The 26,666-nt window shown below is 55.9% G+C and overlaps 10 protein-coding genes across 10 annotated transcripts; 4 read left to right on the top strand and 6 right to left on the bottom strand.

Moving 5' to 3' along the window:
- Nucleotides 1-380: 380 nt before the first annotated feature.
- J3D65DRAFT_660984 (uncharacterized protein) lies at nucleotides 381-1,403 on the bottom strand (the record flags this gene model as incomplete). The annotated part of the gene is made up of 2 exons (XM_066802585.1): nucleotides 846-1,403; nucleotides 381-825 (listed from the first exon to the last, which is right to left on the bottom strand). The coding sequence occupies exons 1-2, from the start codon at nucleotides 1,238-1,240 to the stop codon at nucleotides 381-383; spliced, it is 840 nt and encodes a 279-aa protein (XP_066652461.1). The 5' UTR covers nucleotides 1,241-1,403.
- A 350-nt stretch (nucleotides 1,404-1,753) lies between these two features.
- J3D65DRAFT_605626 (uncharacterized protein) lies at nucleotides 1,754-3,300 on the top strand (the record flags this gene model as incomplete). Its single annotated transcript, XM_066798367.1, has 2 exons — nucleotides 1,754-2,759; nucleotides 2,819-3,300. 2 exons carry the CDS (start codon nucleotides 1,754-1,756, stop codon nucleotides 3,298-3,300), a joined length of 1,488 nt encoding a protein of 495 aa, XP_066652460.1.
- A 3,791-nt stretch (nucleotides 3,301-7,091) lies between these two features.
- Nucleotides 7,092-9,449, top strand: J3D65DRAFT_634241 (major facilitator superfamily domain-containing protein). Its single transcript, XM_066801210.1, has 7 exons — nucleotides 7,092-7,412; nucleotides 7,480-7,676; nucleotides 7,754-7,863; nucleotides 7,916-8,064; nucleotides 8,117-8,220; nucleotides 8,277-8,614; nucleotides 8,715-9,449. Exons 1-7 carry the CDS (start codon nucleotides 7,353-7,355, stop codon nucleotides 9,011-9,013), a joined length of 1,257 nt encoding a protein of 418 aa, XP_066652459.1. The 5' UTR covers nucleotides 7,092-7,352; the 3' UTR covers nucleotides 9,014-9,449.
- Nucleotides 9,199-12,548, bottom strand: J3D65DRAFT_634239 (uncharacterized protein). The gene has a single exon (XM_066801209.1). The coding sequence runs from the start codon at nucleotides 12,250-12,252 to the stop codon at nucleotides 9,577-9,579; it is 2,676 nt and encodes an 891-aa protein (XP_066652458.1). The 5' UTR covers nucleotides 12,253-12,548; the 3' UTR covers nucleotides 9,199-9,576.
- A 162-nt stretch (nucleotides 12,549-12,710) lies between these two features.
- Nucleotides 12,711-13,811, bottom strand: J3D65DRAFT_634235 (uncharacterized protein). Its single transcript, XM_066801208.1, has 3 exons — nucleotides 13,577-13,811; nucleotides 13,347-13,508; nucleotides 12,711-13,220 (listed from the first exon to the last, which is right to left on the bottom strand). The coding sequence occupies exons 1-3, from the start codon at nucleotides 13,662-13,664 to the stop codon at nucleotides 12,919-12,921; spliced, it is 552 nt and encodes a 183-aa protein (XP_066652457.1). The 5' UTR covers nucleotides 13,665-13,811; the 3' UTR covers nucleotides 12,711-12,918.
- Nucleotides 13,812-14,229: 418 nt separating this feature from the next.
- J3D65DRAFT_634232 (uncharacterized protein) lies at nucleotides 14,230-17,898 on the bottom strand. Its single transcript, XM_066801207.1, has 2 exons — nucleotides 17,783-17,898; nucleotides 14,230-17,727 (listed from the first exon to the last, which is right to left on the bottom strand). Exons 1-2 carry the CDS (start codon nucleotides 17,835-17,837, stop codon nucleotides 14,264-14,266), a joined length of 3,519 nt encoding a protein of 1,172 aa, XP_066652456.1. The 5' UTR covers nucleotides 17,838-17,898; the 3' UTR covers nucleotides 14,230-14,263.
- Nucleotides 17,899-18,062: 164 nt separating this feature from the next.
- On the top strand, nucleotides 18,063-20,236 carry J3D65DRAFT_68470 (uncharacterized protein). Its single transcript, XM_066803788.1, has 4 exons — nucleotides 18,063-18,282; nucleotides 18,391-18,837; nucleotides 18,942-19,620; nucleotides 19,690-20,236. Exons 1-4 carry the CDS (start codon nucleotides 18,196-18,198, stop codon nucleotides 19,893-19,895), a joined length of 1,419 nt encoding a protein of 472 aa, XP_066652455.1. The 5' UTR covers nucleotides 18,063-18,195; the 3' UTR covers nucleotides 19,896-20,236.
- Nucleotides 20,237-21,169: 933 nt separating this feature from the next.
- J3D65DRAFT_68426 (yippee family protein) lies at nucleotides 21,170-22,333 on the bottom strand. Its single transcript, XM_066803782.1, has one exon. The coding sequence runs from the start codon at nucleotides 22,168-22,170 to the stop codon at nucleotides 21,292-21,294; it is 879 nt and encodes a 292-aa protein (XP_066652454.1). The 5' UTR covers nucleotides 22,171-22,333; the 3' UTR covers nucleotides 21,170-21,291.
- Nucleotides 22,334-22,767: 434 nt separating this feature from the next.
- On the top strand, nucleotides 22,768-25,975 carry J3D65DRAFT_634228 (serine/threonine-protein kinase cbk1). The gene is made up of 2 exons (XM_066801206.1): nucleotides 22,768-24,683; nucleotides 24,736-25,975. The coding sequence occupies exons 1-2, from the start codon at nucleotides 23,004-23,006 to the stop codon at nucleotides 25,642-25,644; spliced, it is 2,589 nt and encodes an 862-aa protein (XP_066652453.1). The 5' UTR covers nucleotides 22,768-23,003; the 3' UTR covers nucleotides 25,645-25,975.
- On the bottom strand, nucleotides 25,720-26,438 carry J3D65DRAFT_634226 (uncharacterized protein). The gene is made up of 2 exons (XM_066801205.1): nucleotides 26,334-26,438; nucleotides 25,720-26,147 (listed from the first exon to the last, which is right to left on the bottom strand). Exons 1-2 carry the CDS (start codon nucleotides 26,420-26,422, stop codon nucleotides 25,907-25,909), a joined length of 330 nt encoding a protein of 109 aa, XP_066652452.1. The 5' UTR covers nucleotides 26,423-26,438; the 3' UTR covers nucleotides 25,720-25,906.
- Between the last annotated feature and the right edge of the window lie 228 nt (nucleotides 26,439-26,666).

The following is a 26,666-nucleotide window of genomic DNA, read 5'->3' as shown; positions in this document are numbered from 1 at the left end:
CTTAGCAGTTGCCGCCCTGCTCGAAATTAACCAGGCCGACCAGGTGCTCGTCGCGACATGGAAGCCTTGCCCAATAGGGTAGCGGAAGGATTGGAACTGGAGCGTTTGTGCCGTTTCCGACCATGGGTCTTGCCGTCGTGCATTTCCAAGCAGGCATTCCGTAGCTCGCAGGACGCCGCAGACAAGGTTTCGAGTCCTCCGTCCTTGTCGTATCTTGAAGCACGAAATCGTCGAACCACTGGTCGACTCCGCCCGGGAGCTGACTCGCCATGCTGAGGAAAAGAAGGAAACCGTTCCACAAGGCCGCCCGATTGGTCGAGGTGCGACTGCATGACATCGACCGTGTGTCTAGCAGCTGGCTGACTCTTGGGCCAAGTTCTCTACAACTGCATCTTCGTGCCACGGGCTGCCATCGCATATGAGCGTCTAGATCCCGATACGTCAGATCTAATCGCCTGATCGGGACGCCACGGCGTTTCACTTGCGAACGGGCAGAACCCAAAGTGGACATGTATCTGTGTGTTCAGGATGGGGCGTGGGGCGGTGGAAAACAGGTCCATGGAGCCGCCGCTGCGGGGCGCTGGGCGGGCACGTTCGCAACAGACAGACGAGCCCGGAGCACGAGGAACTGCCTGCGCCTTCTCACGCGAGACAAGATGCACGCGGGAGTCGCAGCAAGACAACGGATGGATACTGTCAGCGGTGCGCAACCATGGCACCGCTTCCATTCGCACCGCGGGACGATCGCCGGGCCTTGTCGATTGCCCGCTGGCTGCGTCGATCCCTCGCCAGTCGAACCCGTCGACCATCTTCTCAGCAGAGATGCTGTCTGGTGTAGTACTTACGGTGGGGGGAGGGACAAGACGACCCCGAGAACGTGCCCGGGCATTCTGTCAAGGTCCCAGTTTCGGGTAGACATGGCACTCGCCGCGGCGGGGCGGGTCCTTAATTGCTCGTGCAGCCCAGAGGAACGAGTCGAGCCCAAACGATTGTGAACAAAGTGCTTGCTTCCCTCTTGACCAACTCCGCCACAGCGGGCGTGGCAGACGGGCAGCGTGCTCTGGCGCCGGTAACGCCCCTGGTACATCCGGACCCTGATCCATCGCGCTGTACCGGCACCGCTGTTGTGATCCAATACGTGCCCTCGCGCTCGACAAGAGGGAGAGGGAGAGAGAAAGAAACTACTGAGTACTATCCCGTCCGCCCCCGCCTTGCGCCACGGGCAAGATACCCCGGCCATGGAAGTAATGATGAATGAGCATCAAAGCGAGATTGCGCGGCTGTCAGTCTGCCAGCTCAAAAACAGCCGTGCCAGCATCGGAGCAGCGCCGGGCGCGTGAGCCCACCTGCACCAGCGCCACGACAACCACCACGACTACATAGATACACGCTGATCGCCGGCCATTTGCGCGGCTGGATCGCCGTTGCAGCCAGCGTTCTGATCCTGGCCTGCAACTTCCGCCCGTTAGCCTTATGCGGCAGGCGAACCGTATTTTCCAGCCGGCCGGGACTCCTGCTCCTGTACCAGGTACCTTGCAAGCATTTTTCTGGCCCGCCGCCTAATTCTGCACGCTTGGGGCTCTGAGGCATCTCTGCTCCCTTCAAGCTTGCTTCTTCTTAAGGTAAAGCTCCCTCGTCAAAGTACTTCACCTCCCCAAAATTGCCGCTTTTCCCAATCCGCCCTTCATTCATGCACTTCTCTTTTTGGCTCTCCTTCTCCAATGTCCGTCGTTGACCGCACGCTCTGACCCTCATGTTACTCACTCTTTCTGCCCCGACCAGATCGGACTTTGATTACAAACATCTCCATGATTACACGACGCAGAGGCCTTATTCACGGACCGCATCTCATTCACCCAAGGTGACCAGCGGTCACAGTCCGCTCCCTTCTTCACTGCCGGCCAGTCCTCGACACGCGATGAGCTCTTCTCATCGTGGTCTCCCGCCGCCGGCGGCCATGACCCTCCCGGACCCCAGCCGCCCTCCTCCTCCTCCTATGCCGGCATCAATGAACCAGATGCCGGCTCCACCCTCTCAATGGCAAGGCGCTGAAGAATCGATGCGAAATTGGCTGGCCGCGAAGGTCGAAGAAGATAGGAGGAGGCAAGAAGAGGAAAAAACGCGCCAGGAGAGTCTGCGTCTGGAGCAAAGAAAAGTTGAACAGTCAATGCTTCGCGAGTCAATCCAGGGTGGCGTCCCTCCTCATTTGGTGCCCATGATCTTTGCTGGAATTGGTGGTGCCGGAGTTGCCAGCGCAAATTTGGAATGGTTGCAGCAGTACGTAGCTCAGCTCCAGGCTCAGCAACAACAAGCCGCTGCCCAGGCTCAAGGCTCCCCAGACCTGCGAAGAGAACAGAGGTTGATTACTCCGGCACAACCAGGCGTCTATGGCCAAGCGCCGCCAGCGGTTCCAGGTCCACCTGCATTACCAGGCCAAGCCGTCGGTGGACCAGCTCAACCCAGTGGTCCGTTCTCGGCACCAGCATACACGCCCGGCAGCATGTCTCCAGCGAGCAGAGCAAGAGCCCCCAAAGGATATCCGACTGGCCCGAAACTTCCTCCCCATTCCCAATTACCGCGCTTGACGACGAACGAAATGCAGTTCCAACCTCCTCCTGCGGCTCCGGTAAATCTCAGCACCATACAGCAATCCCAGCAACAGGATCCGCAGACATCGTCTCCTTCGATATACTTCCACCATTGGGTCCCACCTACGACGCAATCAGGCTCTGGTACGAATCCTCCCGCGACCCCATCAGGTAAACATCAAAAGTAGGAAGCGTCCAGACCGTCTGACAGCTTACGAACGCGGTTGTAGACTATACGAGCTCTCCGAAGAAACGGAAGGCGCAGGGTGCACATCAAGCGCCTCCCGCGCCGAGCTCTGCGCCGCAATTTACGTCGCCTTCCTTTTCGCACGTATCTGGATCAACTACTTCCACACCAGGACGCAAGGGTCACGCGCGGACACGGAGCGATCAGTCTACACGTGCGACGGCCACGGAACAGCCTCATCAGGCGGGCAGAGGTCGGGCTGGTACGCTCACCGGCGCTGAATCAAGCCGACTCTCCGACCCTCGAACAAGCCGCGAGTTTCTGGTGCAAGATCCAGCGCCGCACGCGCAGCTCTCGCGGCAGCATCTACCGCCTCCTCCCAGGGGTGTCGACAATGGTCCTCCTGGTATCGAAGGGACCAGCATGGAAAGATTGCCCATGACGCAACGGGAGCTTCGTTCAACTGGGCTTGCGCCGCAAAGATCAAGACCCGGGACTCCAAAACGAGAAACAGGCGCTAGGTAGCCGGCAGGAGCGGTTCGTCAAGCGTGCGTGCACGGTGCGTCAGGATTGCCACGAGAAGAAATGCGCCTCCCGCTCTGCGCACGCGCGGTTTGACGTCGCTGGTGCTAGTGGACGCTAAGGGCGTTTGATCTGGAGCGCTGGTCGTGGTCTCGCTGCCGAGGAGATTTGCGCTGCGACCGCAAGAGACGGCGACTGATCACTGACATCGAAGCGAGATTGTCTCGACTGTGCGCCAAGACTCCACATTCTCTCCCACAACTTCGCGCTCTGCAAGTTGTGTTTCAGAGGTCTAGAAAATCTCCACACTTGATGGTGGCGTTTGCCGTCGTCCTGAGCTTTGAGGATATACATGGCCCCCACTATCAATGCTCCAACTCTTGCGCTGGATCTTGCTTCACCCAGAGCGGCACTTTCCTCCTTTCTCCTTCCTCTGATGTCCGGACCTCGGCATTTGCCCTTTCCACGCGCCATACACGCGGCTCATTTTGCTAGAACGCTACTTGAGGCTCTAGTCCACGACAATCCTAGATTCTGTACCCCGCCGGCAATCGCTCTGCTTCCTCTCACCGCCACGACTGGTCTTACTCTTGCATAATCGACCACGCATGCCGGCTCGCAGACCAATCTTCACCACTTGCAAGGCGATGCTCCGAAGTGCGTTCTCGTCTTCTTGGCCGTGGACGTCGTTGTGATGCTCCGGGTCCCCAGGCGGAGATCCTTGGGTTTTCTCCGGAAACGCGAGGTGCACCCGAAAAGCCCACAGAGGCTTGCGTGGCCTTGCCCCGGGTTAACGTTCGTTCGTCCTGGGTCGTATCTGCATCCCATCTTGGCTTGCCGGTGGCTTTTTGCTTCTTCTTCTTTGGTTGACACCTTGGTATTGGCTGCATTTCCCTGGCGCTCGTCTGCCTTGTGACCCGAGACTGGTCATCCTTCCGGCCCAAAAAACTGCTTCTTGCGATGGCGCAAGCCATTTGATTCTAGACTTCAGTCAGCCGCTGCCTCATTCGCTTTTCTGGAGTCAGCCACTGCATTTTGCCGCAGCTCGTCTTTTTCGCTTCCGACTAGATCGCTGCTTCATGTTTCTTCATCATCAGACATGGACGAGCATTCTACTGAGCGTTGAGAGCTTTCTCCATCGCTTGTACAGTACAACACATTGCTGAGGAATTTTTGTCCCAGTCTTACATCTCGGCCCTACCTCTCCAAATTCCTGTACCTATTCCTTTCAAATCATCTAGCCAAGAGAAATAGAGATGTCAAGAGATTGGAAGAGCCTGGTATCACCTGCCGAAGCTGCCGCTCCGTTTTTCTCCTGAATCTCATCAACTTTGACCCGCGCTGGGTAAGCCCAAGGTCAGCAGGTGTGGCTTCTTCATTCGCAATCAGAACGCTCAAAAGCCCAATCCTTTCCAGCATACGAAATACCATCATATCGAAGACTCAATGACAACCTCTCGACAGCTCTTCGTAGTTCTTGATCTGCGGAAGAATGGAAAATGACGTCATTCACAAGACCGGCGGCGCCAGCTCCGACCAGCCCAGCCACCCTTCCGCATTGCATCAATTCAAACAATATCATTTGATGTACTAATAATAATACACGGAAGCTCTGAACTCAATCCTTGCCAACCCACTATCGACACCTTTTCTTGTCATGAAAAATGGCATGGCTGGTTATGCTTCTCGTGGTTGATTTCGAGCCTACTCGGACGGGATCGACCGTTACAACGCCACGAAAACAAATCGAAGGACAACGCAATTGACCCTGCGGCGACATCGACACAACTTCTATCATCAGACTGATGAGCGCAATCGAGAGCGATTCAAAGAGACAGAGTTCACGAGGTCTCGATGTCAAATCTCGGTTCCTGCCATCAACACGATTAGGTAGCCAAGAAAAACTCAAGCCGCAGAGCCATCTCGTCAACGCCTGGGATGTAGCCAGCAGCCTTACGGCGACAACAACGGCGGCGACAGGGTTCTTCGCTTCAACAATAGCAGGCTCAGGACGAGTATAAAATTCCCCCACCTCACAAGAGCGTCATCCCTGTGTCATGCCGTGTGCAACTCTATTTCAAATATCGAGATCATTCAAGCATTCTAAAGGCCATTATTCTCCCTTGTCCCGGCTGCTCATCGCCAGCCAAGCTGCCAATGATTTTGCGGGTGATGCTTTATTTTTCCAGCTGCTCGGCGCGCTGGCTTTGTGGTGAGGCTTGATGACTTTTACCGCTAATGGAGCCGAACTCCTATCTCGCTTCATTTCTTTTTTCGAGTCTTTTTTCGTTTGACGATGCCAGGCACGACAGGTCTACTTGCATGAAGGAAGACGATGTTTCCGAGCCGAGATTTCTGTTCGCTTCCGCGCCGTTTTATCGTCTAGGAACGGAATGCTGTCCTGAATTGCTTTGTCCGTCAACGATTTTGGTGTCGTCGCTAAACTAGACTGCAATAGGCAGGAGAGTCAGTGCGATTGTGCGCCGGCGCAAGACAGAGCTCTGGATAGCTGGACCTGACATGCTGCCAGTTGTCTTTAGTAAGGACCAAGACTCCGGTAAGGACACTCCGTTGCAATAATCAAGGACAGACGACTGATTCGACTGGCAGGTCCATCGAGAGGAGATGGTCCGGAATTTCAACAATCTTATCTGCCATCTCCGAAAGACGGACCCAACCAATCGCGTGCTTCGGTGATGCGAGCAGTCAGAGTGGCACGGTAGTGGCCATCAGGGTCCAGACACGAGCACATCACAGTCAGTGGGCTGAACGTCATCACCTCTTTTCCCTCACTGCCTACAGCCTTGCCAATTGCTTATCTCTTCCCCTCTTCTTCACATTCATATTTAACAAAACTTTTGCTCTTATTCCTCTCTCCCCTCTGCATTTTCTAGTTTGCTGCCGTCATACCCGATTAGTCTGTGCGCCGTCGCAGCCCGGTGTCGCTTTACATACGCAGTGGTTGGCGCTCACGACACTACTGCAGCTGTCAAGCTTTTTACCGCGCCTGCTGCCATTGTCCCAGCCAACCGGGCGAAGAGTCACTCAATCCTTCCCGGTCTCCGCCGGACCCTGAGTCTCCTTCTGTCCAGTTCTCCATTTGCTCGCTTATCTTTTATTTGCTCCCTTCCCACCCCCACACCGCACCTTGCGCCGCGTGGTTTCATTTATGTCCTCGTTCTGAACGGACTTTGTTTGCAGTTGGACCGCCGCCGTTTCTCTTTCTCTCTTCCCTCTTTCTTTGGGGTGGCCTGGCTTGCTAGCTGTTGTGCATCATTCGAGAGCGACACTCCTGTCTGTCAGTTGATGAGGAAAAGCTCTTCTTCCACCCTGTTCAACCAAACAAAGGATTAAGCGAAATTCACAACGAGCCTTTTCACACTTTCTGCTTTGCTAGTATTGTTCGCTCTCGCCATTTCACTTGCTCCTACTCCTCAACCATGAAGTGGTTTCGGACGACCTCGGCAACGCCAACGATGACCCGACAGCAACCATCCTCATATTCTTCGTCCTCCTCCAGGCCCTCGTCGTCCAAGTCGTCCAAGAGTATCCTCCGCGATCCAGATGAGTCTTCGCCGCTGCTACCCGGAGGCACGAGCGCCACTGCCGCGGCCGTGGCCGTAGCCGTCGAAACGGCAGGCGATGCGCCTCTGGTGGTGGGAGGCAACGGAAGCCTGCTGTCAAATGCAAGAACCGGGAAGAAACGCGAGACGCAACCTCGGTATGGCACGGATTCTTCGGAGGATTCGGAAGAAGAGGAGTATGACGAGGACAGGCCGTTGCCAACAGGGCAACTGTTTTTGGTGTGCTACGCGCGGTGCGTTGGAGTGTTTAGCGTCCTCCGTTTTTCTTTTGTTTCTGTCATTGTTGCAAAGTGGAGAAGTGCTGATGTCGCCGCTGCTGTAGATTCGTCGAGCCACTTGCCTTTTTCTGCATTTTCCCCTTTATCAACAAGGTGTGTTTGCTTGTGCTGGCCTCACCAATGGGCTAGAACTCGACTCTTAACTGTTGCAGTATCTTCTCGAATGCGATATGCTGACTCCAGAATGTTTTAGATGATCATGGATACGGGCGACGTCAAGGAAGAGGACTTGGGATTCTACTCTGGACTCATTGTACGCCAACTCAACTCCCATAAGCAATCGTTCACCTTGTAGTTACGTGTCTGACCTGGTTCGACAGGAATCGCTCTTCTCATTCACCCAAATGCTCGTCATGATACCATGGGGCCGCGCGGCAGATCGAATCGGCCGCAAACCAGTACTGCTGTTCTCAATGACCGGCATCGCGCTGTCGATATCGATTTTTGGCATGGCAAAGTCGTTTTGGCAAATGGTACTGTTTCGATGCATGGCCGGGATTTTTGGTGGTGTGATTGTGTAAGTACCTGTCTCCACAAGGTGTTGAAGAACACACAGTAGTCCTCGTTGTCTGCTTGCTTACCTGAAGATTTCAGGACCGTCCGCGCAATGATTTCAGAAATTTCGACGCCAAAGACGCAAGCGAGGGCATTCAGCTGGTTTAGCACGTCGAGTAACATTGGCATCATGTTTGGTCCATTGATTGGTATGTTATGGTGCTGCTCCTGTACCTCGATTCATCCGGCTGACCGTGTTAGGTGGTGCTCTATCAAACCCTGCAGAACAGCTGCCGTCGGTATTCGGAAACAATCAATTCCTAAAGGACTATCCGTACTGCCTTCCCGGCTTCGCAATTGGCGGTATTGCCTGGACAGCCCTGTTGGCCAATGCCTTCTTCACCAAGGAGGTGCGTGTTTGCGGCTCTCTGACATTGACTTCCGGTACTAACAGATTGACAGACGCTCAAGCGCAAGACAAGGGGCTCCTCCAGCTCCGCTAAGCCCATGTCGACGTGGGAAGTCCTCTGTGCCCCTGGCGTCGGGATGGTTCTGGTGATATACTTGTGAGACTGCACACCCCTCTCCCCTATTCACCATCTAACGCGCGCTACCCACACAGCTGGACCATGATAATCGCGCTCTCCTTCACGGCCGTACTTCCCGTCTTCCTCTTCACGCGGCCCGAGCTGGGCGGCTACGGCTTCAGCCCGCTGCAAATCTCGCTGTACATGGCGCTGCTGGGCATCTCGCAGACACTGTGGGTACTGCTCGTGTTCCCGCCGCTGCAGCGCCGCTACAGCACTGGTGCCGTGTTCCGTGGCTGCGCGCTCTTTTGGCCGCTCGTTTTCGTCATGTACCCAGTTGGCAGTCTGCTGCTGCGGGCGGGCTTTGTGCGCGCTTTTTGGACGGCTGCGCTGCTGAATGGCGTTTTGGGCAGCGGTGTTGCGATGTCGTATAGTATGTGCACTCTCCTACCCTACACTCCCTTGACAACCTCCTTTACCATATATCCCCCGCCCAAACATCCAAAACTGACCCAACTGACCGACACACGTAGCATGCTCGACCCTGACCTTAAATGACATCTCCCCCTCACCCGCCACGCTCGGTACGCTCAACGCCGTCGCACTGTCGCTCGGTAGCGGCGTCCGCGCCTTCGCCCCCGCCGCCTTCGCCAGCTTCTACGCCGTCGGCGTCCGCGGCCACCTGCTCGGCGGCTACCTCGTCTGGCTCGTCTTCTTCCTCCTGGCCGTGGTTTTCGCCGTTACGATTAGGTGGCTGCCTCCCGGCGCCGAGGGCGATGTCAAATTGTTGGAGAGGAAGAAGAGGGACAGGGATGGCGAGGATGACGAGTAGTTTTAAGAGGCGGTGGACACGGTGGGAACAGGAGAACAGCGTCGTGGGGATATACAAAATTGATGGACGCGCGTGGCTCAGTTCGTGAGGATCGATAGGAGAGGGATGCCCTTGGTTGTGGGAAGCATCATCTGGCATATCAGCATGCTGCATTTCCGTCCAGCGCTGCATATATCGTGACTTTTGGCATGCAAATTGCTTGTTTCGGTAACTAGATGGAGCGTACCAAAGTTCAGAATGAGAAGAAAACATGGCGTCTCGTCTCAGCCTGAGCAAATATATACTGGTCTCTTCACCTGGAGGTCAAGGGGGTTTCAAATCAGCCACTTGGAAATGCTAATTTCCTTCATTTAGGGACTTCGAGCCCAATATGACGGTATTAAGCGCCTAGAGGCTGTAGAAGCCATGTCAGCCATGGAGGGTATGAAAGAGCAACGACTTTTTCCTCCTAAACTCCGACCCATGATTGAGATCCCGGTACTCCACTCGCTGCTCGCCGTTGTCGTCCTCTTCATCCTCCTCTGACACCCAGGATGATCGAGATACCGCGTATCGAATCCCTCTCACTGCCCGCCGTTGTCATCCTCTTCATCCTCATTCGACACCCAGGCGGCACTTTTAGTCTCTTTGGGAAACTTGACACCACCTCTCCACTCAAGCTCTCCAGTGCCATTGCCGTTGGTTGCAGCTTCGCTCGCTTCGCGGCTCTGAGTCGCGCTCTTCGAGCCTTTGCGCGGCTTGTGCCAGTGCTTGTCCAGTTCGCCCGCGTGGTTCTTCTCGTAGTACCTTTTGAGAGCCTCGAGCGTCTTGGGCAGGCTGTCTTTGGGCGGAACAAGGCTCTTCATGAGCAGCCACGTCATCTTGGCTTGGTGGGCCCAGCGCAGGCGCACAAGGTCGTGGTAGGCGACCGTGTTCCAGACGATGCGCTCCTCATTGGTGAGACCAAGGTCTTTCATGGCAAGGACGATGTTGTACTTGTCACCTGGCAGCATGTTTTCAGCCCACTTTTGCCCATTTTCTATGCGCCAGTGGTTGGCTTCGGTGAAGAAGGAGTCCTTGAGCTCGCCCGTGTACATGTTCTCGAGGGCTTTCCACTTGCTCATGATCTGCAAACGGCTGCGCTTCTTGCCCATCTTCTCCGACACCAAGTCCCAGTTGATAACGACGGAGCTGTCAGTTTCGCCTGAACCACGGCGTCTGTCGGTTGCACGCTTCTGGCCAGTGCTACGTGGGTGTTTCTGCGCAAACGCTGCACGGAGAGCGTCCATGCAGATGGGCATCTTGCGAACAAGGTTTTGGATTTCTTTGGGCATCCAGATTTTCCTAGGCTCAGTGCACTGCAGCTCTTCTCGCCAGCGCTGCTGCTGGTCTTCCGGCAGTCTCTCCAAAAGGGAATTGAGGCATTCTTGGACAATGTTGAGCAGCTCGTTCACTTCGCTGTCGTGCCAGCGCTTGGTGGACATGGTGTCACTGCAGGAAAGGTAATTGCGCCATCGATCTCTGCAGTCGTCGGGGAAGCGGCCTAGCTCACCGCCAATGTTTGTCCACTGGCCAGGGAACCGAGCATAAGCCTCTCTCAGCATGTCATCCTCTTCTGGATCCCATTTGCCTCGCTTCTCGTAATTGTGCCATTTTCGACGCACGAACTTGATGATGGTTTCGCGTGACCAGCGATTGGGAAGACACGGGCAAACCTCGTCCCAGAAGGCTTTGCAAGACTTGTTGTGAACCTCGGCAAAAACTCCGGCTTGGACGATGTCGTTGACCTGTCGCGGCGTCAATTCGTAAAAGTCGCGGTACGTATCGATCGCCCTCGTCAGTGTCGCAATCTCCATTTTCGTGTATGGCCCAGAAGATGGAAAGTCATCAGAGTCCCCAAAGGTGCCCTTCTTCTCGCCCTTTGAATTCGTATCTTGGTGAGTTTCTGTCTCGCTCGCCTTGGTCTTTCGCTTTATGGGCCGGGGTTCTTGGGTCGGTTCGGGCGCTGTCGATGGCAATACCTGTAAGCCATTGGCAGTTGAGTCGTTTACCTGCTCGGACTCCCTCTTGCGCTTCTCCTTCTTCTTCTGATGCTCGATGTAGGCAGTCTGACCCGTCCGCTCATGCGCATCGGAAGTGTCAAATAGACCATTTTTCGATTTTTCCCGGTGGACTTTTTCAGCGGGTTTGCGCACAGCTTCGACCTCGTTGCGTGTCTCGGCCTTCTCGCTGCGTCGCGATGACTTTGACTTCTTTGACTTTTTCTGAGATGGCTGTTCCTCGCCTAGACCGTTGACATGTTGTCCGTTCTGAGTTCCATTTTGAGGCAAGAGTGCTGGATCGATCATCGAGTCATCAGCTGCAGACAATCTACTCGAAGCCGTCTGAGGCATGGCGATCTGGGGCACCGTAGACGGATTATCTTGTGAACCAGACGACTCCTGAGTTGGCAAGGCATCGCTGCGCCGAGACTTCTTTTCCTTTTTCTCACGCTTCTCCCTCTTCTCCTTCTTGTCTTTCTTGTCTTTCTTTTGTTTCTTGCTGGGAACTTCGTCAAGCTCCCGGGTATCTTCGACCTTGGCATCATTCGATCCTGGAGACGCGGAACGCACGTTTTCCTTATCAGGCCGTTCACCTCCCTCTGAACCTCGCGCCTTTTTCTTGCTTTTGCTCGGCGTTTGATCCTTGTGGTCCTCTGGGGTTCTGGGCAGAGCGACGGGCGGAGGGATCGGCGTCTCTTTGAGCGGCGTGGGAAAAGCGCCTGCTTTACTCAAGCGCTTGCAGTTCTTCAACTTTTTGGCCGGCTTCTCCTCGTTCTCAGGACGATTCGGTGTACGCGCAAGGTCCGCCGCGGCCGGTTCGGTGTCTAGTTGTGCTGTGGCCTTGAGGTCCGCAGCCTCTTTCGATTTCCTCTTGCGCTTCTTGCTGGGCTTTTCATGCGCAACATCGGAAACGCTCTCTGCTTCTGCAGCCTTGGCAGATTTTCTTTTGCTCTTCTTCACATTATCCTTCGCGTCCGTCGCAGCCGCTTGCTGTGCCATTGTATCCTTGGGGACCTTCACAGCAGGCGATTCTGCCGGCGCAGTAGCCTTCGAGGGCGCCTCAACACTTTTGCCGTGACCGTTGGTGAGGGGACTAGCTTCTTGATTTTTGACCGAGCCTTCACTTTTTCTCTTGGAGCTCTTTTTCTTTCTATCCTTGTTTTTGGGACGATGTTTCGACGTCAATTCCTCAGAGGCCAATTGGCTCGAAGCGGCCATGTCGTCTTCTGCAGATCCCAAGTCAGCGCTAAGTCAAGAAGCGGAAGAAGAGCACGATGCTTGTAAGCGAAGCGACAAAGTGTGTGTATCGACGCGTTGCGCCTGAAGCATTGAGCGGCGCGCACTCACCTTGACCTGACATGACGTTCACGCCGGACGACTCGACAGTGTCGGGGGCGTTTGGAGTGTCTGCGTCGAGCTGTGAAGACCCTTGGCCCATGTCTCTCGGAGACAAGCAGCCCGTGGTTGGTGTTGGTTTTGACAACGGGAAGCGGTCGCCAGGTAGCTCAACGGTGGTGGCTGTCTGGGCTGATGAGTTTTAGCGTGGTTGCGGAGACAAGTCTTAGCGTCTTGGCAATTTCCGCCCCGCTGTGCGCTCTAGCCGAAAGTGGTGGCCAGTCCACGGCTCCTCACATGGACACAGCTTGTCCGTACATCGTACTGATGTGTTCATTTTCCTTTCATGTACAGATGTTCATCAATTATACAGACTCGCCTGTCGGGAGGGCTGAGCGACCAATTATATAGACATCTGTCTGCCCGTTCGTTTTCCAACCCATTGTTCAGGGCAAACCAACTCCCACATTGCAAGGGAACATTCAACAAAAACTCACAAGACAAGAAGCTATCCCAAAACCACACCTCAGTCCCAGTCTCGATCTAAATCTAGTCCCTCCAAACCAACGCGATCAACCCAGAAACGCCGCCAACAAAGCCAGCCACCGCGCGCACAGCATTCAACCGCCTCCACTGGTCCACCAACGCGTCGACCGTGTCGTCAGCGGGCACGCCCTTCTCGGTCCACGCATCGTCGCCCTGCTGAGCAGTTGATAGCTCCTTGACCTTGGCTGCCAAGCGATTGTTGACATTCTTCATGACCACCTTCGTGTAAGGCACGATACTCGGGAGCAGCACGCCTGCAAGGGTGTACAGGTACAAGGCGCGCGACGGTCCAGCAACCTGGCTTTCTGGAAGATAATTAGCGACCATCCATACATTCGCCATTTCTCAGCTGTGTGCCTGTCTCGCGCGAGTCTCGCGACGCACAGCGACCGCTTGCGACAGCTTGCGCGCGCGCAGGGTGATGGACTCACGATGCCAGATCAAGTAGCTGAAGGAGATGCCGCCAGCGAGGCCAAACCAGGGAGCTGCAGCTTTGCCCGCCTCAAAGTTGAGTTGCCATTGCTTGATCTTCAGCGGCGCAGGCAGCACCTTGTATGCGGGGAGCGCGCCGTAACTGATGTATCCAGAGCCACCTTTGAGCGAACGGAAGGTCAGCTTGATGTATTGCTTTTCCGAGGGCCGAAGTTCTGCTGTGACGCACCGGCTATCATGAAGGCGCTCGTGATGCCCACGACTTGCGCCGTGCGGACGATTGGCGAGCTATTCCAGTCTTGGGTGAGTAGTGACATGGTGGGTGTGTGCTCTGTCGAGTGAACGAGGACTTTACGTTAGCTGGGCAGGAGTGACGAGTGACGGGTGATATATGGCACGGCAGCGCGATGTTAAAGAGTACAAAGGTAAGACAAGAAACGGGCGATTCATATATCACTTGGAGCTCCCTGGCTTGTCAGCAATCAGGTGATTCCCCGACCAGGAGGATCCAATGGGGGCTGGTTGGCTAAAGTGCCTGGATCTATTCCGCATCCAGCTGAGCTGAGCTGTCTGTCCGGGGCGCGACTGCAGGGCTGCCGATTGGCGCCGACGCCTGGTGTTGCTCGACACCAGCAAAGCCAATGAGCAACAGCACTGCTCGGTACTCGTAAGATGCAACATTCGGTACTTGGACGCCTCCTGTCTCCAAACTCTATTTTACTATGGTGCGTTTGACTCGCTAGGCAACGCTTCACGACGTGGCAGGATTGGATGATACGGAGACGGGCTCATTAACAGCCCGACGCTCCGATGCCCGACTCCGACCCGGGAGGCCGAACCGAGGAGGCCGAACATCTGGAGCGGCCTCGAGGAGACACATTACGCATCAAGTTTCCTGCTAATATTTCGCTTTGGCCTAATCGAACAGGATAGCTCCCAATCCTCTCGCCCGGACAGCATCCTGCACCATGGACTTGACCTGGTCCAGTGCTTGATCCCATTTGCTCCTTGCCTTGAGTTTCTCCTCCCCGATAATCCACACAAACCACTTCACCAGACCGACAACCTTGTTCATGTCTCTCTCCTCACCCACCACCTTTTGCAGGTACGTCCCCAGCGCCTGTACATCCTCGCGATATGGACCCTCGTCGTTGAACTCGTAGATCCATTCCTTTACAGCCTCTCTGAGTTCTCCCGACTCCCACAACTTCCTCGTGGTAAAGGTCGGACGGGGCACGCGGGGAGGCAGCCGAAGCGTTCTCTGTCCCGGAGGCAGCGCGTGAGAAGCAGCTGATCCGGTGTTGTGCTTCGGGGCATTCAGCCCTAGGCCTCCTTTCTTCCTGAGTCGGGCACGACGCTGCTCTTCCAAGACTTCGCGGCGTATGTCGTCGGGCAAGGCATCCAAGAAGTCCGGCGAAATTTCCGCCTCGCCATCTGACTCCGTTTCTGCCGCGTCACCTTCCGTTTCCGTTGTGGACGCATCGTTGCTCTGAGCTCTGCGCGCCAGCTTTGTTGCAACGAAGTTGGACTGCGTCAGTGTTGGATGACTTGCCGCCGCGGCTGCAGCTGCCAGCGTGGCGGCCTTTGGTGGGCGACCGCGTTTGCGAAGACCTGGAAATGCGACGGGTTTAGGCTTCTTGGAGGGATTGACTGTACGGTTCTTCCGAGGGGACTGCGGTAAGACAGCCTGGTCACGCTGCCGAGCACGAAATTGCCCTGGCTCTGGCGATCCTGGAGACTGGCGATAAAAGGCAAGTATTTCTGCGCGGACATCAGAAGGCAGGGCTGAAAGTGTTTCGGGGTCCAGCTGCGATTCATTGGGCAGAATGGTTCCAGCTGGTATGCCTTTCCTGTCGAAAAAGGGGTCATCGCCCATCCCGGCTTGACCGTCTTCAACTGTTTCCACTGGGACATCTTGAGGGCGCAAGGAAACTTTCGCGTGCTTGGCCAACCTTTCGCGGATATCACGTGGAAGCTCTTCCAAAACTTTCGGGTCGGCTTGTGAAGGCAAAATAAACTGGGTACCAAGCGTGTTGAGGGGCTTGCGGCTTGGGCTGTCCGAGTTCAACTGCGAGGAGCCAAAATGCACACTGTCGGGACGCGCCTTTGGCTTTTTTGGCGTGACAATGTCATCCTGAATGGGATCATCCGACTCTTTTGAAGGTAGAGGCTTGGCTGATTCCGTGATTTTGAATTGTAGGCGACGTTGGCTGCTCTCAGCCTCTCCAGTGCCCTTCCAGGGCTCCAATTTGGTCATTTGAAGGCCGATGCCTCGCAGCTCGCCTGGTGAGAATCCGTAGCTTTTCAAAATGGACAGAGCTTCTTTCGAAATGACTTCCTTTGCGCATGTCGCCACCCCAAGGGCCACACTCTTGTTGAAAGTATCGCACTTACCATGACCGAGATGCTTCGGGGGATCCATGGGAGCATCGGGAGATCGCTTCATGATCTTCATCGTGAGCTGACGCCCTTTGACGTTTTCCTTTGCAAGGCGTCGATGCAGCTCGCCAGACAGGTTGTGGATGAAATCATCAGCTTGCTCATGATTTGCGAACCTGACTCCCCAATTGACCTCTGCTGAAACGGATTTTCGAATCACTTGGTCTCCAACTTCTGTTCGATCGATTCCCCGGGAGTAGTCCCAGATCTTCTCTCCAGTCTTTGGGCCCAGCGCGGTTGTCAAACGCTCTCTGGTGATAGAGCGAATGTCCTTTACATATTTGATGCCTATTTCTTCAAGCTTCGCACCGATGCTGTAGGCGACACCTGGCAGGTTGGTGACTTCGAGTTCCCCGATAAACTCTTGGATATCCTCAGGCTTGATCTGGTGCTGACCAGCGGGCTTTGCCTTGCGCAGAGCGAGCTTGGCGCAAAGGATGTTGGACCCAATTCCCACAGAGACAGCGCAACCAGTCTTGGCTTTGACTTCATCTCTCAAAGATTGAGCAATTTTGTCTGCCTCTTTCTGTTCGCGGTAAATGCTGCTCTCGGTCATCTTTTTGCCATCCGAGCCGCCGAGGGCAATGCACTGAATGGAAACATCCACGAGTGCTTCGTCGATGCTAACACTTTGAACGACGCCCCCAGTAGCGAGAATGGCTTCGTAAAAGGCTCGGCTTGCTTCTTCGTAGGCCGGAAAGTCATATGGCAAAACCTTGAGATCTGGACAAAGATCCTGTGCTCGCTTCATCCACATGCCATTTTTGATGCCATATTTGCGGGCAGGATAATTGCAGCTGGCAATCTCAGAGCCACTGCCGCCACCATGAGCGACGACGGCCGGTAGTTCCTTGTATTGGGGGCATTTTTTGAGCGAAACAGCTGCGAAGAAGCTGTCAAAATCTACATGAAGGATATATCTCCGGCTTCCAGGAACTCGTTTTTGTTTTGCTTTTTGCGACGAAGACTTTTCCGCCGCCATGGCCTGGAGTTGCGACTTGAGGTCCGCTTTCCACGTCGAAAGATGATGGAGACGAGACTCCCTGTAGTACTGTTCCAGGAACTCGGGATTGACGACTGTCGACTTCCACATTTTAGGATCCGACAGCAAGATGGCATTGTGCTCCTCAGCTGTCATCTTTTTGCGTTTGGATGGCGAGTCTTCTTGCTCATCGCTCGTCCTTTTGACGCCCCGAGGCTCGGTAGACTGTTCGGGCTGGACAGGCTCGCTTTTCGGCGGAGTGACGAGTGACTGCTCAGCTGGCCACACGTCGTCATCCTGCTCCAACCTGGCTTCGTTGAATTCAGCTTGCGGCTGATGGGAAGGGGGTAGATCATCAATTTCATCATGTACTGATGGTGACGGGAAGGTTTGTGATAAGAATAGTGGGCGATAGGAACTCTTGGGTGTGCTCTCCTCCTGTCTGAGTTGGCTGGTGTACCAGCTGGCATCTGTTTGGTCCCGGTAGCCTCTTTGTCTCGTGTTGGCCTGGTTGACGACCTTTCCATTTTCAAAGCCGAGGATCTTTTGTCCTGCACCTTCGTCAACGACTCGGTAATTATCCCAAGGCAAAAGCTTTCCAGCTTGCACACTGTCGACCACCCATGCTGGCTTCACGATGCGGTATCTGCGGAACTCTACGGCCTTTTTCGGAGTCAAGCTACTCGCGATGATGTGAGTGACAGTCGTCTTCCCGTCTAGGTATTGCATGAATCCTCCGCCGTGGGTTACTATAAGCTTGTGCAAATCGTTGAGGGACGGCTGAGTGTATCCGTTGACATGCGCTACAACGCCGCGGAATATGGGCGGATTGTCGCTCGACTGTGCGCGCAGCTCAACATCGAGGTTTTGGAGCTTGATCTTTTTGCGCCGGAAATAGTCGCCGAAGCCACCGAACTTAGAAGCGTCATACTCGTCGCCTTCCTCGTTGTCGAAGGTATCTGCAATGACGCCATGTCAGAAGGAGGTTTTGAGCGTTTGCGACAGGGCACGTACGTCGCTCGATGCGCTTGCGCACAGCATTCGAGTTGCTTTCGAGGCGCGAACCCATGATTGCGGTAGATGAAAGGGATCATGTTGTTGTTGAGCGTGGCGGTTGAGACATGGCAAATGATGGGCGGAAGCACCGTAGAGCGCGACTCGAGAGGGACCTGAGCCGGCGGTCCTCATCGCGGGGCGCGTCATTGTGGCGAAAGAGGAATAGCGCTAGGGCACGGAAATCTTAGCGCCAGTCGAAAAAGTCGCCCGCAGATCTGCCCATCTGCTTCCCTCCACCGCCCTCAGCACCTTTTCTCTGCGCCTACCCACTACCTTCTTTTTTCTTCCAACCCAAATTTTGCGTACGGAAGCACAGCCTCTACAAAGTCCATCCAATACCCTACCAAAGCAATTAATTCAACACATCCGCTATGCCTCTTCTTCCTGTCGCCATCTATGGCCTCGAAGTCCCCGCTGGGGGCATGCCCATCCAGGCTCTTCCCGACTTCCCAGCCACTGTAAGTTGCGTTCCGCAGCTCTAAGTGCTTCTTGGATATGCAGATGCAGCTTTGTGCTGCCTGTCGTTCCATGTTTTTGGCGCAGAATTTGGCTAACTAGAGAAAAAGTTCCGCATCACCATGGCGGCTATCGACCCCAGCGCCGAGCCTCAAGGCGATGGCCCCGCCCGCGCAACCCTCAAGCTGATTCGCGAGCCCATCACCAATGGCGAGGATGACAGCGATGATGAGGAGGATGACAGCATTGATGCCATCCGCGCTCGCTTGGGTGAAATCATCAGCGACGACGAGAGCGACTCGGATGACGAGAAGAACGGCGGTCCCAGTGACCCAGCGAAGTCGAAGAAGGCTCGCACCGAGGCTGCTCTGAAGCAGATCCTGGAGGCTGCCAACGAGGACGAGATGGACGTCGATGGCGGCGCCAAGAAGAACAAGGGCAAGGGCCCCGCCGTCGAGGGCGAGAGTGATGAGGACTCTGAGGAGGATGATGATGACGACGACGATGAAGAGATGGAGATGGAGGAGTTTGTCATTTGCACTCTTGACGCCGACAAGGTAAGCATCTGCGCCGCCTCACGATGCTTCACTGCACTTGATCCATACCCTTCCATTCGAAAAGACATTCGCGCTTGTACTGGTTGTTTACTAACTCTTTGCAGCACTACCAGCAGGCTATCGACATCACCATTGGCGAGGACGAGCAGGTGTACTTCCAGGTTACCGGTGCCTACGACATTTCTCTGACTGGCAACTACCTCGCTCCTGACCACACCCACGACGACGACGAGGATGATGACGAGGAAGACGAGTACGACCTTTCTCCTGATGAGGATGAGCTTGAGGAGGAGTACAGCGAGGAGGATGACGAGCTTGACGGACTCGAGAACCCCAGGATCAAGGAGCTCGGCTCCGACGACGAGGATGAGGAGCCGCCCAAGCTCATCGAGGCCAAGAACGACAAGGGCAAGAAGCGTTCTGCTGAGAGCCTCGACGAGATGATCAAGAACGCTGGCGAGGAGAAGCTTAGCAAGAAGCAACAAAAGAAGCTCAAGAACAACGAAGGCAAGGCCGTTGGCAAGGAGGAGGCCAAGGACAGTCCTGCCGACAAGAAGAAGGTCCAGTTCGCCAAGAACCTTGAGCAAGGCCCCACTGGCTCTCCCCTCCCCAAGAAGGAAGAGGAGAAGAGCGGCAAGGACCAAAAGACCGGCCTCGGCGTCAAGCAGGTCCAGGGCATTACCATTGACGACAAGAAGCTGGGAACTGGCCCGGCCGCGAAGAAGGGAGACCGCGTCGGCATGCGCTACATCGGCAAGCTGACCAACGGCAAGGTCTTTGACTGTAAGTGTTCCCCTGCTCTGATAAAGCACGTCCAAACAGGCGGCAGAAGCTGACTCAATGGTGCCACAGCGAACAAGAAGGGCAAGCCATTCTCTTTCAAGCTCGGCGCCGGTGAGGTGATCAAGGGCTGGGACGTTGGTGTTGCCGGTATGACTGTTGGCTCTGAGCGCAGGATTACCGTCCCGGCCCACATGGCCTACGGCAAGTCGGCGCTGCCCGGCATCCCTGCCAACTCGACCCTTGTCTTCGACATCAAGATGGTGTCGCTCAACTAAGGAACCTATTGAGTCAAGAACGGTACCCGCACAAGTCGGTCGCATAGCACGCTCCACTCCGGCGTCTGCAGTCTGCAGTCTGCAAACCGTTCTGAGCCTCGGCCACGCTCGACTAGGCTCGTCTTTTTCTCTCATGCAAATTTCCTCTCGTCTCAGTCTCGGGTTCGACGTTTTGCAGCGTTTCGAGATATCCCACTTGCATTGCGGCATAGTGCAGGGAGGACGGATCTCTCAGGCGCCCTTCCCTGCCCTTCTTTTCTATTTTTCCTTTCTTCCTGTCTTTGCTTAATCACCGGGAACGCGGGATGGGCATGGGTATACCGTGTACGGTACCTCGCCACTCGCCATCTCATCAGTCGGAACAAAAAGTTGGATCGCGGCGTTGGTGGGGTGCATCTAATCAGAGGGGTTCACCACATTGGGGGCGTAAATGTGGCTGTGCATGTAAGAAGGGTGTGGGTGGTTGAAAAGAATGTACGGTGGTCGTGGGTTTTCACGACAAGTCTGGATCGAAGGAAGGGAAGGTAGTCACATGAAAATTTCATCAAGATTGTTTGCTCTCATGCCGGCAGTAGCCCTGCTCTGCCTTGCACATGCATCGATTGTGAGTTGAGGTGGTTGGCATTACTACTGTACTGACTAATTACATCCCTAGACAAGAGGAAGAGGAGTGGAGCGGGTGATTATCCCAGACATTATTAACGGTGTGTGGTGGGGAGAAAAGAGCAAAGGGAAAGATGACCGGTGGTTCGCGGTGGACCACAAGGCAATCCACCGCACCAGGTCCAAGGGGGGTATCAATGGATGAATGATGAGTGGTGGTCGTTGTGCAGTCTTCCAATCATAAGCTGTCGTTGAAGCATCAGGCGGCTGGCTGACCTGATTGGACCACCACGTCCGCCATTGACGGCGGACATGCGGCAGCCCCAGGATCAGGCGGGAAAGAGACAAGGAAATTCCGAGGGCGATGAAGATGATGATGATGGCGACGATGCATCCTGGGGAAGAAAGAACAGAGATGGGAAGAAACAAGGTCCAAAAGAAGCACCGAGAGAAGCCAGCCGTCCATCCGCACGTCCGTCCGATCCGAAAACGCCCTTGACGAAGGCAAAAGAACTATGGCGATTAGCAGCTGGGTAGCTGTGCTCGCCATGGCAGGAGTCGTGCGCACTGGTTGCGCGAGACGATCACCTTGCAGTTCTCAAAATGCGATGCTATGCAACAAAAAAAGACGCGCCTCAGACGTCATGTCCTGTACAGGCATGACTGTTCCAATCCACGGAAGGTTTCAAGGTTCGTCCTTCCGCCGCCAAGGAGGTCGATTGACGGCGGCGGTGTGACAAGAGGGAAGGTATCCCGCAGGTATGAGTCGAACTGGGCGAAGGTTGAGCTTAACTCAAACCTCCTCGACGCCATTGGCGCCGTTCCGGGCGTCCCTCCAGAGCCTGCCCCTCCGCCTCTTCCTCGCCAGCGCCGGGCTCCAGATGCCGGCGAAGAGATCCTCGCACTCATCCTCGTCCTGGCTGTCAAACTCTATCGCGTCGTCGTCGCCGTCGCCGTCACCGGAACCAGCAGCGCCGGAGCATTCGCTGTCCACGCTGCTCCTGGCCTCTTTGCGCGGCGCACCGTTGCGGCCGCGACGGCCGCCAATGACGCTGTTGTCTTCGTCTGCGGTCTCGTTTTCCCAGCACACGCCGCGGCACACACGCTTGGTCTCCAGGATGAACTTGCCCACCTTGTACTTTTGGCTCTCCTCCTCGGCGGCGACGTACTTCCAGCCCAGGACGGCGCCGCACAGCGCGCAGCTAATGTCGCTGACGGTATGCGCGCCCGTCACCAGCTGCCGCGGGACCGGCTTGTGCGTGTGTGTATTGGGGAGGTTGATCTCGCCGCGCAAGCTGGAATCGCTGTTACTCGTTGACGCGCCGCTGCCGGCGTAGGGGTAAGGGTTTGGCGGCGCAACGAGATAGGCGCGGCCGTGGCGGCCGGTGAAGCCTTTGCTGATGATCTGCGACGTCAGGCAGAGATCCGTCAGGCAGCGCGTGCAGCGCAGATGAGCGCGATGGCCTGAGAGAAAGCGCGGCGGCGACGAGGGCGGCGAAGATGGTGCTGAGCTGCCGAGATTGGAGCTCGCGTCGGTTGAGCAAGATTGGTGGTCCGTAGGAGGGGAGCTAGAGGCCGAGGTGGTGTCGATTGTGGTGGCGCTGGAGGATCGTCGCCGGAAAGGAATGCTCGGGAGCAGATAGAGCGGGAATGGTGAGGGCGCCGAATGCATTGTGAGTGAGGAATGGCGTGACGCGACAATGGAGGTCTGATGGTGAGGTGCGTTTGCGCGCGGCCTGGACGGGAGAGGTGGGTTTTGGTGTCCGTTTTGGCCAGGAGAGGGCGCGCAGCGGTTGAGGAGGCTCCAGGACGAAGCGAATCGCGCGGCAAGTCTGGATGCGGTTGTGAAGATGGCCAGTACCAAAGGTATTCTTCTGTCTTCTGACGTGTGGAGCGGGGCACTAGACAATCGATAAGGGCGATAAGGTGCGGTAGGGCAACCAGACGGGAGTGGAGAGGCAGCGGAGTGGAGCGCCACGGGACGCGCCGGCGGTGCCGATGCGATGCGATGCGATGCGGATGCGGATGCGGATGCGGATGCGGCGCTCGGACAGCACAGAGTGGAGAGTGGAGGACAAGGAAGAGAGAGGCACAGCAGAGAAGATGCATCAGAAGCAAGCGAGGACGAGACGCATTAAATCAAGTCGGAGAGGCTGCATCGGATGTGGAGGAGCAGGTGGACAGCAGATCGCATCACGAGCGCGGCTCACCTCACCACCAGGACGACCCGCATGTGCCACGCCCGCACTGAAACGCGCTTGCAGCAGGGAATGTCCCATCAGCCTCGCCCGCCGACGACACTCTAACCACTCCCTCGCTCACCACCACCCGCCAACTGGACGCGCTCGCACGAGAAAGCGCTGCCCAACTCAACTCGGACTTGCTGCTTCCTCAACTGTATTCGCAGCAGACTTTGGCCCACCATGTCTCCCACCTCGTCGGCCAACTCTCCGTCTCCAGCGTCGGCCCCATCAGCCGTCCTGTCGACCACATCACTATCCCAGCATGACTTTCTTCAGCCATAACCCGTACAAGAAGCGGACCGTCATACACCGACGCCCCCACAATCGCCCCAGCATCTTCTTTGGCCGCGCAAAGGACCTGGTCGAATCCCCTTCCACCAGATCTGCCTCTGCCCCAGGCATTCTCAACGCCGTCTTCAGCCTGTCCCTTCCCAACAACAGCTCCTCGTCCCCTGAAAAGTCAAACAGCCTCTCGCCTCCTCACTCGGCTTCCACGGCGCCCACCTCATATAACGATTCGACTTCCAATGGCCATTCTGCCGCCTCGGCCATTTCGAAACTCCGGCCCCATTCTCCAGTCAAGACCACCGCCTTCAGCGGCTCGACGGTAGCCCCAACAGGAGGAAGCACTGAAACCACACTGTCACAGCACAGGTCTGCCCGTTCCACCTCGTCAAGCCATGGCATTCCCGTCCAGCAAGCCGAACTGGACCCAATCAAGCCGTCAGTCGGGACCATCGAGGCCGCTGCCGCAACAAAGGTCTTTTTCGAGACTCACTTTAATGAATTGCAGTCTTCCCAAGCCAGCTCACGTCAAAGAAGGCGAGAAGCACTCGAGGAGCGACTCAACCTCCAGGCAGCTTCCAAAGAGCAACGAGAAGACGCAATCAAGAGGTGGCTCCGCGCAGAGAGTGATCATCTGAGGCAGACTCGTGTCTGGAAGAGCCACTCCTTGATTCGAAGAAAGTCCAAGGGCATCTCCATTGCTGGCTATGAAGTTGTCCGGATCCTGGGCAAGGGGAGCTTCGGGGTCGTCCGTCTCGTCAGAGAGAGGGATATGCCACCCTCAAAGGCGCCGCGGCTCGACTCCGAGTCTGATATCGAACGCCTCGACGGAGGAAAGGGCGAGCCCGAGAGGGGAAGGCCACGTCTGTCCGACCCCAGCCAACAGGTGTTTGCCATGAAGGTAATTCGAAAGTCAGAGATGCTGCGCAACTGTCAAGAAGGCCACCTGAGAGCCGAACGAGACTTTTTGGTGGCTTCGGAAAACTCGCGCTGGGTAGTTCCCCTGATTGCGAGTTTTCAAGACCATACCAATCTGTACCTCGTCATGGATTACATGGTCGGTGGCGACTTTCTGGGGTTTTTGATGAGACAGGATGTCCTGGATGAATGGGTCGCCCAGTGGTATGTCGCTGAAATGATTTTGTGCGTCGAAGAAGCCCACAAGATGAACTGGATACATCGAGACGTGAAGCCCGACAACTTTTTGATCACGGCATCTGGACATTTGAAGATTTCCGATTTCGGTCTGGCCTTTGACGGACACTGGGCCCATAACCAAAGCTACTTTAGCGAGAAGCGTTATAGCCTGCTTCAAAAATTTGGCATCAAGGTTCAGGGTGATGAGCACGATGAAGAGGAGGAGCGCATCAAGCTGGAAAAGCAGAAGGCGACTGGCGTCAACAGCTCTTCAAATGTTCCGTTTGGACTCGGCCGAATGCCGACCAAGCCGTCCATGTTCACAATCAAGGAAAAGTACTTTGCCAGCAATGCCGAACCAAAGTTCGAGAATCCGCTGCCTTGGATGAACAGGAACCAACAGCGAAGGCTTGCAAAAAGTGTCGTTGGCACGAGCCAGTACATGGCTCCAGAGGTCATCAAAGGCGAGGAGTACGACGGACGATGTGACTGGTGGAGCATTGGGATTATTCTCTACGAGGTAATTCTGACTTCCATCAAAGTTGGTCGTCAGAGTAGCTCACCAGTGACAGTGTCTTTATGGCCAAACGCCTTTTTATTCACAAGAGCGCAAGGACACCAAGACCAAGATCGTGACACATTCCCTGCATCTTCACTTTCCCGCCGAGCAGCGCTGGGGCGGTGAGGGAAACGACCGCATCCCTCTCCCGCAAGTGAGTTACACTGCCATGAGTCTAATCAAGTCATTGCTCGTGGACAAGGAAGATCGTCTTTCCGCGTCCGAATATCGTCAGAACGACTCCAGTACCTACCCTGTTCCACGTCACCAACGTCATCGCAGCTTCGGCATGCGCTCCAACGGCCAAGGCTACAGCTACCGCATATCATCAGTGCCTACGCCGGTCGCCGCAAGCGGAGCAATGGGCGGCAGCGGGGGAGGCAACAGCAGCAGCGACGCGCGGGCCCGGAGCTTTGTCTACGCAGACGACGCGCGCGATATCAAGTCGCACCCCTTCTTCCACGGCATCAGATGGGCGCAACTGCATCAGCTCCGGCCACCCTTTGTGCCGCAAATCCGCCGCGGCCAGGATCTGACCAAGTACTTTGACGACGAGCACCAGATCCTGGGCAGCTCGGCAGACGTGGACGTGGACGACGCCAACTCATCGAAGAGCTCCGCGGCCGAGGCCGCCGCAAAGGTCGACAGTACCGCGGCCGCCGCCGCCGCTGCTGCTGGCAACAACGACTGCGCGGGCTTGATGTCGGGCGTCGAGTACCAGGCTGGCCCGCTCAACGCCGTACTTGGCAAGAGTCTGGGGAAGCGCAAGGTCAGGGAGAAGAAGAGGCCGAGAGACAAGCTGTTGCGGGATCCGTATCTCAAGGCGCAGGTGCTCGAGGCGAGGAAGAAGGGCGCGTTTATTGGGTACACGTATCGCCGCCCGAAGGAGGTGATGAGGACGGCCGTCATGGGCGTTGCGTGATGGGTCGGCATTGGTGGGGTATCACTGTTATTCTTATGCCGCGTGGTGAGTGGTAGACTGTATTGTCTTGGTCAATCCTATGCTGGACCGCTTTTTTGGTTGTGGGAATCGAGACTGCGTTGCTGTCCGTCAGTTTCCTCCTTCATGTCCTGCTTCGTTTGCGAGCTCATGCAAACAACGTGGCTGTATTCACATTAAACCGTCACTACAAGCCTCCACCTTAGCCTCCACCTCCTCGATCTCCTTTCCTCCCTCCCCTCTTTCACACACCCATACCCCACGCGATCGCAAACCACACCGCTCCAACGGCCGAGGCCGCACTCCATCCAACACCACCACCCACCGCGCCGCTCTTATCGGATCCTCCCTTGCCCGTCCGGTTGTACAGCGTCAGCGTCAAGCTGCCGCCGCATGCCGTCTTGTTTGCGCCTTTGCAGGGGATGTCGCAGGCCAAGTCGGGGAGCTGCGTCGACAGGGCGGAGAGGTAGGGCGCGCACCAGCATCTGCCATTCAAGAGAGTTGTTGTCAGTAAGCTAGCCTTTTGAATCGTCTTGTCTCTGATCTTCTCTTCCTTCTCCTCTCCTCTGTCCTTTTCCTCTTCTCATCCTCCTTTTCGCGCGTTCGCTTCCGTCCTTCTGACAAGAAACCCGGAAAAGGGAGAGCAGCAAAGAAACAGAAGCAGCACATACTCTTGCCCATACTCCAGCCCGGCATACTGACTCCCGTCGCCGCAAAACTCGAAGCACTTGGCCGCCGTCAGCGTCGTGTCGCTCGCCATGCTGCCGCCCGCCAGCGCGCGCACGTTGCCGCCCTGCGCGTACCCCGTCGTCTCGTTCCAGCACCCCGCGTACGTGAAGCCCGACGTGCCTGGCGCGGGGCTGAGGGTCGAGGATGAGGATGCAGAGGTTGCTGTTGCTGTTGCTGTTGCTGTTGTGGAGGAGGTGGCGGAGGAGGAGGCGGATTGGGCGGATGCGAAGACGGTGAGGACGGTGAGGACGGTGAGGAGGAGGAGAGGCGTGTGG

This window comes from Phyllosticta citribraziliensis, assembly GCF_038025025.1.
Source record: "Phyllosticta citribraziliensis strain CPC 17464 chromosome Unknown J3D65scaffold_10, whole genome shotgun sequence".
In the NCBI taxonomy this organism is placed as follows: domain Eukaryota; kingdom Fungi; phylum Ascomycota; class Dothideomycetes; order Botryosphaeriales; family Phyllostictaceae; genus Phyllosticta; species Phyllosticta citribraziliensis.
This window is presented reverse-complemented; position numbering and strand designations above follow the sequence as displayed.